General features: G+C 40.4%; 1 protein-coding gene across 8 annotated transcripts in view; it reads right to left on the minus strand.

Annotated features, from left to right (window-relative positions):
* tjp2a (tight junction protein 2a (zona occludens 2)) overlaps positions 1-13658 on the minus strand; it is a 39147-nt gene that overhangs the window by 23665 nt on the left and 1824 nt on the right. For 4 of the 8 annotated variants that reach the window (XM_071466857.1, XM_071466853.1, XM_071466855.1 and 1 more), the window contains exon 1: positions 1429-1727. In XM_071466857.1, coding sequence (XP_071322958.1) covers positions 1429-1488 — 60 coding nt within the window. In that variant the 5' untranslated portion in view covers positions 1489-1727. Of the gene's footprint in view, positions 1-1428; positions 1728-4891; positions 5022-13658 lie in introns of those variants that run through there. The other 4 variants (XM_071466859.1, XM_071466858.1, XM_071466854.1 and 1 more) reach the window with 2 other exon arrangements.

The following is a 13658-nucleotide window of genomic DNA, read 5'->3' on the forward strand; positions in this document are numbered from 1 at the left end:
CTGGGTAGATTTTAATCAAAACTAAGTACTGTACCCAGAGATAAAAGCCTCTCTGGATGACATTCAAATTCAAACATAATACAAAAATCTAGTTATTTGTTTTTTGCTGGATAAAAAGAGACATATGTCCATTATACAAATGTATTTTCACATCTATTTAATCTTTTCTCATTTTCATTCCCACACATTTTTTAAGGGCTAATAATACAATAATTTTGTTTACATGTATTTGTAATATCTATGCCCAAAACATGTTTGTGTCTCAGTTAACAATTAACAAATACTTTATCTTTTAATCTACTGACTACTTCTTCTAATTCATTGTTTAATCTATAAAATGTCAAAAAATGCACAAAGTGATGTCTTCAAATTTGTTGTTTTGCCAGACAAAATGTCCAAACCCCTAACAAAATTCGGTTTACAATAATACTAAACATCAAATCCTTACATAGAAGATACTGAAACCAAAGAATGTTTGACTTTTGTGCTGGAAAATGACTCAACAGACTGATCAAAATTGTTATTAAATAATTTTCTGCCCATCAGCTAATCAATTATTCAACTAATTGTTTCAGCGTAAGTACTCAGGTTCCTGTCTTGGCACCAAGACAATAGAGATACAGATACTAGTAAGAGCACCAATCATAAGTTAGCTGGAGGTGGAATAAAGAAAAAAAACTGACATGTTTTGTAAAACTGTACAAAAAAAATATTAAATTGTATTGAAAATTTACTGCACTGCACAAGATGCAACACAATAATTAAAAAATAAAAAAGTGACACTAAAATCACCATGCCAGGTATAATGAAGAAAAAAAAACAAAATTAAAACTACCCACAATCCTTCAGTCCGCAGTGTGAAGTTTGTTGGCCGCTGAACCCCTGTACAAGTCTGCCCCCTACAGGCGGCAGAGCCGAGTCACACCGTGCGGCTCAAGAAACAACACATCAACACAGCAGGGCACGAAAAGCCATCACATGAAGTTTGGATGTTTGCAGCCTTTAGTTTGTAATAATCTACGGCCCAATCACAATTATTAACCACCCCCGAGAAAAGTATACATGGTAATTAAAATACAAAAGGAAGCAAAGATGCGTTAGGCGCACTAAAATTGAAATACAATTGACTTCGTTAAAACTCGATACATGAGCTGGAGTAAAAGTACAGTAAATACAGTAAAAGCGATAAGACAACATTTGAAGCAGGACTGATTAACTCTGAACGTATTTCCTCCTCCGGTAATTTACCATTAGCTGAAGCTATTAACAGCAGGTGCAACAGGGTGCAACAGGGTGCAACAGGGCGACTCCGGACAACTCATTTCTCTTACAACTATAACGTTACACACAAAGCACTGTAAGAGGAGTATATCACTCCTATCATATTATATTAATCAGTGTTTTAAATCCAACTGTGCTTGTACTTACGGCGAAGTACTGAGTGGCATATCTGCTCAGAGAGAGCGACCCCCCTCCGTTTACTGGCATCACGCACTTTGAACTGTCCGGGACTGGTACTGAAGATTTAAACAAAACTATGACTGTTTAAATGTTCCCAGTCGGATGTAGGTCAATGTTGTGAAGGAATAAAAAAAAACTCCAGACTCCAAACTGTGTAAAAGTTTCGTCTTCTTTACGGTAAACGGCGCATTTCACTGACTAAAGACATGAAGAGTAGACTTTAGGGGCAAAAATTAGCGCCGACTACCCCTTGTTTGGCTCAGATTGTACCAAATGAGAGAGGGGGGATTTTAATTTAGCAACTGCGATAGATAACAGAAAAGTGAAATAACATTAGTAATCTCAACATCGTTTAATTAAACAAAGTAATTTATTTAGTCATCAGTAATAACGAATGACGGATAAAATGATGTTTTATGTGCGTGTGGAGGGTGCTAACACCTCTAATACCGCTGGGATGGATCAGTCCGAGATTCCCATTGATTTTCAGGGAGCCTGCTGTGAGGCTCCCAGACAGAGGGCACAAAAACAGATTTAATACACTGCAGTTTATCATTCTGAGAAAGACAAAAGACTATTTAAAAATAGGCAGAAGGAATTAATCTGAAATGTATTTTAAAGTGTATAAAACTTTTGGATGGCCTGTACTATGACCAACTGCTATCCATAGACAAAAACAATCTTAGTTTTGTGTCTAAAATATGTAAAGCACTGAAGAGTACAGCTAGCTCCCCCGAAAAGATGAAACACATATATTATACTCCTAACCACGAAAACCTTCAAAAGGGCAAAGTATATAGTTTATGATTTATTTTGTTTTCTTATACATCCACAGACATTGTTTTTTTGTTGTTGTTGTTGTTGTTGTTTTGGCTTATAAGAGCAGAAAGATGTACTACATGGCCAAAAGTATGTGGATATTACAGCCATAAATCTGAAACCTGGCTGCAGTGATTTGCTCCCAAGAGAATTAGTGAGGCCCACTGACGTTGGGTGATAAGGTCTTGGCATTCCAGTTCATCCCAAAGGTGCTGGATGGGGTCTAGGTCAGGGCTCTATGCAGACCAGTCCAGTCATTGCACACCAAACCGGTGCGAAACACTCCTCTGGCTTTGTGCAGAGGGGCATTGTCATGTTGAAAGCACACTATTGTCCAAATTATCACTGTATTCTGTAGTAAGATTTCTTTTCATTGGAACTATATCCATGAAAAACATCACCAGAGCAGAAGCACACAAAGGTACGTGGTTCACTTTATACTGTAGAGCTATGTGAAAAATGTAAGGCTCTTAGCTGAAGCAAAGGTCTGGAAAAACTAGAGAACCATGTGCAGCTGTACCACAATAACCCACTGTTGTTTTTCTGTTTGTGTGCATGTGTATGTGTGTATCTCTGTGTGTAATATGATCCATTCTATCCATTCAAGCCTGTCCTGATCTGGTATTTTATCAGCACAAAACAAATCACAGATAAGAACGTCAGCTGACCCTGAACATGTCCAAAATCCCTAATACCACCTAAATGTAACTGCTCCTTTCAACAGCCACCATTTTAACAAATGATTCAACCTTTTCTGCTAGTAAAACATTTTATCCACATCTTTGAATTTCAGAAAAGCCACAGTTATAAGAATTAAATAATGACAAGTTTAGAAAAATTAAGGTCAATTAATTCAAATGAACACATTTCACTGAAACATGCAAAATAGAGCTTAAAATAGGCCGCCCCAATGCAAAACAGCTTCACTGGCCTGAATAATTTGTGCAACCAAGTCATTAAAACAATGAAGTTTCTGGGACATGACATGTCTCCATGGTTAATCATCATCCTTGATGCAGGACGTGTCACCAAAGCGTAGTTGTATTCAAATAAGGAAACAGGAAAGAGGTCTGGGAGACACTGAGTCACTCATATTTTCAAATAATCATCATGTCAAGGGAGAAGCAGCCTTGTTTACAGCGTACTAACTATTTTTGGATGTATTAAAAAAAGATGCAATGCATGCATTTTTCATCTTCTCCAATGATGGGATTACGAAAGAGTTTCAGAAGATTAAAATTCATAAAAAATTCAAATCAAAAGAGAAACACACAATCATCATTGTGATGTTAAAGAATGAAAATCACCAGCTAAATAAAACTGTGAAGTTTTCGAATGACACCAGCAACTGACAGCCAACAACATACACAATATAACAGAAATAAATGACAGTTTCAGTCTTTACTGAGAAATTCATCAGGCGTTATGTGTGCAAACACATGTCTCCATGAGAGGCTTCCATGTGACTGGATTCAAAACTAACTAGAACCTGAATTAATCAGTAGAGCAGAGACCTCCGCTAAGGCCAAACACTCCTACACATGTCTGAGATGCTGCACCAATATGTATAAACTCGTGGATCTCAACACCATTAATATGTCTTTTCACACCAAGATCCAAAAATTATTTCCCAAGAAATATACAAAAATGTCAAAAATGACAAAATCTCGCAGTGTTACGGAAAGTGATAAAAAAAAAAAAAATTCCAGGATCCGCCCTGGTTCCCTGGCACATCCCCCATCTCTCCACCAAGTGTGGTGCAAATCAGTTCAGCACTTTTTGCATAATCCTGCTGGCAAATAAACAAATAAACAAACAAAGGGGTGAAAACCTAACCTCTTTGGCAGAGGTAATTACCATAGTTATATGCCACCACTGACCCATCAAGTGGCAGTTTATGTCTGTGCCTGTCCAGATTTATATAATAAATGTAGTGAACCACAGAAGATCCATACAATCACCACAGTGTCAAGGTGATCACCCAAGATTAGCGTCACCACTTCAGTATCTGATCAAATGTGAAATATAGTCACGATCTGCCCTCCTGCTCCTGAGTCATGGTGCTGAAAAATGGCCAGAAACATTCTGATCTCGCAGTGAAGTTCACTTTTGACCTTTTGGATATAAAATGTCATCACTTCATCATTTTATCCTCTAAGACATTTGTGTGACATTTTGTCATTATTAGCGTATGAAGTCTTGAGTTATGGCCACAAGCGTGTCTTGTGTGGTCACAGTGACCTTGGCCTTTGACCTTTAATCAGTTCATCCTCAAATCCAAGGGAATGTTTGTGCCAAATCTGAAGAAAACTCCCTCAAGGCGTTTGTATTTATAACAATGGGACTGAATATGTATGGACAGACAATCTAAAAGCATAAAGCCTCTGGCCACAGCTGTCACCACAGAGGCACAACAAGTCTACAGCATAATAAATGCTAATTCTAATGCTTTAACAGCATAACAGATTCAAAACTGGTGAACTATGAGTGTAGACATGTTGAGTTTAAACACAGTGGGGGTGAACAAGGTGAACACAGTGCAGAGACAAAGCTGGCACCAAACCACACTGTATGTCACATTAAGCATCATGTGAACAACATAACAACATACCATCATTATAGCCGAGTAGCTGCGTGAAGAGAGGCGGCGGAGATACAAGTACTGGGCTTCTCTGGACCAGCAGAACTTGCGGCTGGACTTGAGTAGGTCAGTGCTGGTCTGGTCAGAGCCAGGCTGGTCCCTGCACACAGAGAGAAACACACATTTAACTGATAACTCTTTACTACACACTAAAATTAACTGAGATCATTCAAAACCCATCACACTGACTTTGTAGCTCTTTGTCAGGAGAGAGTGGTGAGAGATATAAAGAGTGACATAAGTATTTTTATGCATAAACAGGTCATTTTTATAAAGCGTGCTCCTTATAGTTTGCAGAGAAGTTCTGAAAATATTGAAGGGACACAACAGGCAGAGAGATATGACAGGTGTGGCATATCCAGATGCAGATTACACATCATTATTATTGTACAGGTGTGCATTGAGCTGGTCACGATAAAAGGCCACTTTATGTCTTATTTTGAAAAAATACATTTATTAGGCATTGAATTGTGGGTGTCACATGACTTGGCAGGAACTAGATCATGCTGTCGTACATCCAGAGCCAAAGCATCCCAAACATGCTCAATGGGTGACATGTCTGGTGAGTGACAGGCTGGGTGCACTGCCACATTCTCAGAAATGACGTGTCATGGCCAACAGCTCTGGTGGACATTCAGCACATCAGATGCATGCTATCTCAAAACGTGCAACATCTCTGGGATTGTTTTGTGCAATAAAACTGCACATATTAGAGTGGCCTTTTACTGTGACCAGCCCAAGGCACATCTGTGCAATAATCATGCTGCGTAATCAGCATCTGGATATGCCACACCTGTCAGGTGGATGGATTATCTTGGAATAGGACAAGTGCTCACAAACACGTTTTTAAACACATTTGTAAAGAAGATTTAAGAGAAATAAACCCTCTGTTTATGTAAAAAAAATTTTAGCAAAAAAAACAGAAGACTTGCCTTTATATTTAGTTCAGTATACAGTATATTGGGTTTTGGACAGTTGGTCATTAAGACATGAAGATGTGCCCTCAGGCCCTGAGATCTTGTGATGGATATTTTTTCAAACTTTTTGTTCACATTACCTACCTAATGTTTTACACAGCTGAGAGACCATGCACCCTCAGACATAACAGATTGCAACAATCTCCCTTTGTGCAACAGTCAGAAGGACAAATCAAACCCAGACTGTTGAAGAAATATGGGCCAAATATTTCAAAGACCAAAAGGCTCAGATGGTAAACAGCAGAGCTATAAATGGTGAATAAAACTCAGCCACGTGTTTTCCAAAACTAAGCCACCCATGCATGGCTCACTAAAGCCAGATTCACCTGCACGCAGATACTACTCACTATAATACTATAATCTGCAGTCTCAGTTCAGGAGCAGCGTTTCTGACCTGATAGCTAACAGCGTGTCCGAACATGTGGCAATCTATGCCGAGTGAGTCAGAAATGAGGTTTCTCATGTGCTGAGTCTGAATGAATACAGTAACACAATAACTTACTGCAGTGATACTGTGCCGCCAGTGAAGAAAGCAAATTGTTTCTGCATGACTAAAACTGCTGCCCCCTCCACATTAAGCACAGACTTGTAGGTTCAGAGAAGACAGAAGAAAGGGCTTTGTATCTCCGCTGAAGAAATCCAAGACATAACTCGCCTCACTCCACAACATGGCTGCATGAACTTGTTAGGGGCAAGGATTTGTATTGCATCATGGTGACAGGTGTTCCTATTAATTTGTCCACTCCATTTATATCAGTGAGTGTAAATAACAAACACAGCTGTATGTATAATCTAATCCAGTTCAACAGCACCACAGCCTACATCCCTCAAAATGACCACACAGTTAAATCAGCACCTCTGTGAAACAGCTGAACATTAAAACCCTCATAAAGAGACGTTACTGTGGCACTAATGTATGAGACTGAATTAGTGTTAGCAAGATGGAAGAAATAAACTGCCAACTGAGTGTATTTGTGTGTAATATGCAAAACGATTGAATAAAGCTATGCTATGTACGGCATGGACAGGACCACTAAAAGGTATATATGGTAGAGTCTGGCAATGTCATGTATGATATACAACAAGCAACTTTCTCATATGTACAGTGTTTAAAAAGGCTTTATGTTGTATGTTGAGCTATGGGGCACATCGATGAGATGACATAGTTCCTGCTCCCGTTCTCTGCCTGAAACAGGAAACAGGTTATATGTGTATTTGCATGTGCTGTTAACAGGCAGGGCTCATAGGGTTAAACAAATCAAGTCAATTGCAGTCGGTTAACTTGGTTAGTCTAAAAGTGCAGTAATCAGTGAAACAAGTTTAACTAAAACAAAACTTCTAAATGAACTTAAAACTATAATTAAACTACTCTGACAAAAGATTATTGTTTCAGTGCTTTCACATTTCACCGTCCAATCAGAGGACACTGTCTGCACTATGAGTAGCATCGTACTAGCATACTACTACCATGAACATGAAAGGCAACGTAAAGATTTTCATGCACTGCAGTTACTTAATAAGAGCTTCTGTTGTAACAAGAGCCAACAGCAGAGGTTGTAACTGACAGCTCAAACACACAGCATCTACGGTCAGTAGTCTGACACTTCGAATCTTATGTCCGAATTCTTTGCCACAGCCTGTCACATTGATGCTGATGTCATTTTCAGTGCTGTTAGGATCATAAACTAAATTCACCAGCAATGTGTTGGTGAGAGCCATGGACGAAAACAATAAACATCTGCATGACCAGATACCACTGGACATAAGCACATTTTATCATTTCTGTGAGTGGACTTTTTAAAAAGAGACTTGTTACAATCATTTTTACATTCTTCCAAAATTCATGTTGCCTCCCTGAACTAGACGCTGTAAGGTCATCATATACATGAAATACTATCAGGATTTAGCCACAGATCTCTGCACATGTTAAAAATAATGACAAACAGACACAGACAGTGGGCTAACTCACCCCGGGGGTCTCCACAGTTTCCTGCCAGGAGGCAGGAGCTCCCTTTTGTTGAGGGGTACGATCCCCATGGCTGCCTGCATGATCGTGATGAACTTCTTAAACTTCATCGTCTAATTCTCCTCTAACACAGAGAGCATCACACACACTGCTGCTGACTGCTGCTACACACCGATCACTCATCTTCTAACAAAGCGCAGATTCAACATCTCCACGTTTCCTCATCTCCTTCTGCATCACCAACAAACTACAAACTTGTCCTTTCTTGTTGCCTCAGTGAATCAGCTTCTCCACGCCAGCCGCAGCTTCAGCACCCGCAGCAGCGAGGTCCCTGTGGTGTGGCTACTACCATCCCTGTCCCAGACTCTGAGATGTCCTTTTTGCTTTTCTGAGCGAGGGAGGATAACAGAGGAAAACAAACGGCCACGTTCCTGCCAGGCGGTGGGCAGGCCGAGTGGGGATGACACCACGTCACTCTTACATAATGCTGGAGCTTCTCTGGACATTACATTAATGAAAACACAGCCTCTGCCACCATCACCACCACCGCCGCCGCTGCCGCTGCTGCAGCCGCTGGGATAATTGTGGTACTAAGCCCTGACAGATCATAAATACTCCCCGCCCCCTTCTCCTATAATCCCCCATCCAAGCTTAGTCTTCTTGCCATTTACACCCAGACAGACCCATCTACTTCCCCCTCACATGCTCTCACACCTCTGCCCTGGGGGTTAACCCCTTAGGGAGGTTCATTAACGACAAAACTACTCCTAAATTAATCTGAGCTGCAATCACTGCGCACAAGGACAGATCTGTGAGTACAAGACATGTTTCCACAGCGATGTCCTGATTTTGTGCACGCTTCATTTGAAATCTACCTCACTCAAAATACATTTTTAAAAAAGTAACATGTCCCTGAGTTTAACTGTGTAGCTCACTGATGTGATTTAATAGTTTCCTGACAACAACGGAGCTCCACGGCACAGAGGAATAAGATGCATCAGGCAGCACGTGTTAGTGAGAGCAGCTCGTTGTTTACTTTGGTTGTTGCTGATTTATGGTGGGAAGGACTTTGTTTTCAGACAGAGCTGGGTGTGTATTGTTCCAACCAAACCTTTTGAACGGACCATTTCTAGCTTTGTTCATAATTAAACTGTTAACTGACAATAAGAAATATGACCGATTTATACAATTAATTAAACAGTTATAATACTCTGGGACATCAGTGCCCTCTGAGTGGGTGTCACAGTTAACAGACTGTGCACTAGACTAACCCCACAGCATGTCCACATGTTGCCAGTTCTGAATAAAAACCAGTAGACAAGCTGGCCACTAAATCGTGTTGTTAATCTTTTGGCTGTTTCTGACCATTAATCAGCTGCGAGAGGAGGATTCAATGTGTTTTCGTTTTGTGAATCTGTTTATACAGTAGAAAGTCTGGCTACTATTTGCTATTAATTTCAGTTATTTCAAATTTTCCTTTGCAGGAGAGGCTGTTATGCCAGTTAGACACAGAGCACTTGAAGCCAGAGGACTGTTTACAGCCACTCCTCTATTCTAAATAGTACATTTTCATCTTGTCAGTTAATGGTTGATTAATGTCAGCTACCATTTAGAAAAAAAATAAAATCAAAATGAGCATCCCTAATGCAATCATTTATATCACCAAGTTCTTTTATCTGTGTGTGTGTGTGTGTGTGTTTGTTTAGAATTAAAATAAATTCTTATACATAATGTCTTGCATTTTTGCATAGCATTGCAACAGACGACTAGAAATGTTTAAATATTGCTTCAATTTACTGCAAACTGACAAAAAACTGGGGCCAAATACACAAACATTCTAACTGCAGCCACCTACTTCACAGCAGGGGCACAGATGCAAAGGGCTCCAGCCAGCACACATGGTGGCCTGACAGAAAGTTGAACCTGCATATTCAGTGCAGGTTTCAGACTAAATGCACAGTAACAGGACACAGGACAGTTTTTGGACAGCCACTGAGACAGAGGAAAGCTCATGCAGCACACTGGAAACAAGCCTGATGTGATAAAGAGGACAGGCTCTAAGAGGATGACACCTTCAGGTCAAATCTGATCTCACGTGCACTCTCAAATGTAGATATCTTATGTATATCTATGTCTTTAACATATGTTTTGCATTTGCTTGTTATTAATGTTTCGTCATTAATGAACTTTCTTAATGCATCCCCAACTACCTACCCCCTGATAAGGAGGAAGTAGCACCCTCCACTCTTAAACTCATGCAAACCCCCGGCGTGCACGCCACACAGATTAAATGTCTGTATCGTGTCATCCCCGAGTCACAAGCTGACAGCAGGCTGCCATGCCCAGGGAGGTTTGAAATAAATAAATAATCTCTGCGGCCTCTTGATGAGCTGCCAGCCAATGCAAACTCTGGACAGGATTTATATTCCAGCAGCTTGGACGTCTGGATTACGGCTCTGGGCGGTCGTGCCATGAGAGCTGCTGCAGATTTCACTGAGCAGCAGAAATCCCTCAGCACTCTGAGGGTGGGGGGGGGCAAAATACAAGCAGCATAGCGAAGGAGACACAAAAATAACAAGTGTCTATTTTTAATAACACTGGGTAACACCAGCACAAAGGGAGAAGACGAAGAAGAAAAGGAAGAGAGGTTTTTTAAGTTCACCCTGTGTGTCGTGTTCGTCACAGGAGCCCAGATGAGGAGCCTCGTCTGGGCTGGAAGCGGTGAGGACACCAAACCATTAAGCTGCGCAAAATTCACACAGCAGCATGACATTCACAGGCGGTGTTATCATAATCCAACACCTTATGCTAATCTCACACAGCACACTCATCCAGCCCAAACTGCATTTAGGGAGAAGAGTGTGTATGTGTTCGTGTAGGGATACCACAGCACACACCAAGAAAGTGCATAAACATGACACAAAGGTACACAATCACACCTGTGCACACCAGGGCCCAGATGCATAAATGATACAGCCATAAAAATCATGCATACTCCATTTCCCACACAATAACTGGTATTTATGAATGTGCAGCGAGACCTCATGTATTCCTTTCACCATGCATACACATGGTTTCTTTCAGAGCGAGCCAAGTTCGATACAGTGAAGAGAAAATGCAAAATAAAGAGGAGAAAACTAAATCGCCAATAACTGTGTGTGTGTGTTTAAGAATTCCTTTTGTATTGTTTAAAATTATATCCTCGTTATTTATCGTGAGGCGTTCTGTAAACTGTTCCCATACTAGTTTTACATTTACTAATCATAGTTTCACACCTGTCTGGAGCCTAATGAAGACCTGCCAAATGAAGCTCAGAGTAAATCATGACTTTACAGTTGGAGTTACTGCACTGAAGTTTACCGATAAGCTCCTGTATGTAATCCTAACAAACAATGGGTGAAGTTGTGTTTCTTTTTTTGTCGTTCTTTTCTGTGCCGTGCCTCATACCTGGTGGCACAGTCAGTGTTTCTGTCTGCAGACTGAAGGATTAAGGGAGTGTCTTCATCCATTTATGGCTAACTGTGGGGGTGGAAATGAGGCTCGTGCATGTTTGTCCGAGTTCTCATTGAGTGAGCTGTATAAGGGAATCATGCGTAAGCTCGCCTTTATAACTCTGACAAAAAGAATGCATATACACTTTTATGATCATGAATCTACACAGAGTTTTATGCATCTGGCCCCTGGTGTTTGATGAACTAAGGTGTAAGCAACCCAGAGCCTATAGATCTGTAAGGCTTCTGTGTTTGTTTTCTTTAACCACATTTGTTCTGCAGGCAGCATTACTTTGTTTTTACTGTTTAAATAACAAAAATATAGGAAAGTGGTTTGTCTAACAGCTACAGAGCTCAGTGTTTCTCTCAGGAGTTGCTAAAGCAACAAGGAGAGATTAGGTTTACATTCATCAGGTGGGTAATGATGCTTTGTGTCTGATCAATGTGGACATAGGCCATTGATTGCCAACATGCTAACTATAGTTAACTACAGTTGTTGTTGCATTTCCTTCAGCCCTATAGGGCTGCCAATAATCAATTAGGTGATTATTGTGGCAGATATTGTGATACGAGTCAGGATTACAGTTGGAATTGTCATTTTTGCATTTTATTTTCACTGATAAAAATATAAAAATAATAATGTGATTTTTGCTGTTGTCTGTACCAAACACGCATGTTCCTTTTTGCCTGGAGAACATGATTTGCAGCCCGGGGTGTCTCTGCATCTCTGTTTCATTTAAGGTGATGCTGTGACACACTTAATAATATTTTGTTCAGACCTAATGCTAACCACATCAACTTTATATGGTGATATTAGTCTTTAAAAGGCATTTCAACACAGCCAGAATTGTTCACAGCTCCCACATAATGCACATCCACAGTTTCTCCTCTTTAACCTTTCACGGCATGAATTCATGCACAAACATTCACATCTTCCACTTTAGGTTTGCACAGATGGTTGCATGATGGATACTTGTAGCTATTTCCTGCCCAAGATTTGATGTCTTACTTATCAAGAACAACACGTTAAGCTTCTTGGCTTTTTTCTTTTTTTTTTGGCTCTGCTACTGCTGCTGCTTTTTCATAACTACAACATGAAACACTTTAATCTTTTGGCATTTAGCATTTTTCCCAAGGTATATATATTTCAAATACAGCCTTTTTTTAAGTTCTAACGGCAAAAAGAGGAGCAAGATCAGTTGCCTTCATCTGTATTTTTTATTTTTTTTTTTTTTTGGTTGACCTGCATCAGACCTGCAGGTTGGGGCATTTACTAGTTAAAAAGGCTCCAATTTTAATCATGAAAGATGTCAGAGAGCGATTCACTCTTCAGCTAATTTCTTTGTCATTGCATGTTTTCACTATTTAATGAACTCTGAAAGTGCCCTCTTTTTTTCCCTCCTTTTTCTGCAGGGTGTGCAAATGTAGCTGGGGTTGTTTGGTCGTCTTAATGCTTTTACATAAGCAGTTTGTTTCTCTGCCCCTTGTCACTTCCCCACGTGTTGGAGTAGTGCTGTGATGCTGCATTACTGAGGCCCAAGGCCATTATGCAATGTCCATATGCAATGCATGTGCGAGGCAGATGGAGGGGACACATGCCACTCACAAATCTGTGGTGAGAGCAGAGAGAGAGAGAGAGAAAGAGAGAGAGAGAGAGGGGGAGAGAGACTGACAGACAATCATTAAGGAGAATCAGCATGTACTCATGTCCATTCAGGGAGCATTAAGTGACCTGGAGAGACAAACTGAAAAATGGTGCAAAAAAAAAAAAAAAAAAAGTTAAGGCTTGACCACAGCCAGAGCTGCAGCTGAGCACATGTACTCAGTGTTGACGTTTTCCACAGCACATCTGGACTTGTCATTGCAGGAAAAGCACAAGTGTAATTACCAACATTAATAAGGGCTGCGTTCCACTTAGGTGAGCTAGTTGCAGGGTGCTGGTATTGTGCATGCTGCCTCACTGGTATGGCTAACTGGGGAACTTGAACAGAACAGAGCCATTGTAACTGAAATCTGGTTCACCTAACCATAATCCTGCAAAAAAGTGGATAAGTCTGCAGTGAAAAAAGGTCTATTGTTTCTAGGAATTTGGCAGCTATAACAACCTGAGGGAGGGTTTTAGTTCTACAATTACACACAATTACACAGTCAGGTTTTTTAATGCTGATTCTGACTGGTGTTAGAGTCGGTGTTAGACAACAAGACAGCAGCACAAAGTGTTCTACATTGGCTCTCATTTACACATTCACATCAGTGACGGTGGAGGTGCCACTCAGGACGCTCTGACATGTGAACAGGAGAAG

The sequence above is a fragment of the Trachinotus anak genome, unplaced genomic scaffold (assembly GCF_046630095.1).
Source record: "Trachinotus anak isolate AG129_WGS33_773 ecotype Australia unplaced genomic scaffold, CSIRO_AGI_Tana_v1 ptg000028l, whole genome shotgun sequence".
In the NCBI taxonomy this organism is placed as follows: Eukaryota; Metazoa; Chordata; class Actinopteri; order Carangiformes; family Carangidae; genus Trachinotus; species Trachinotus anak.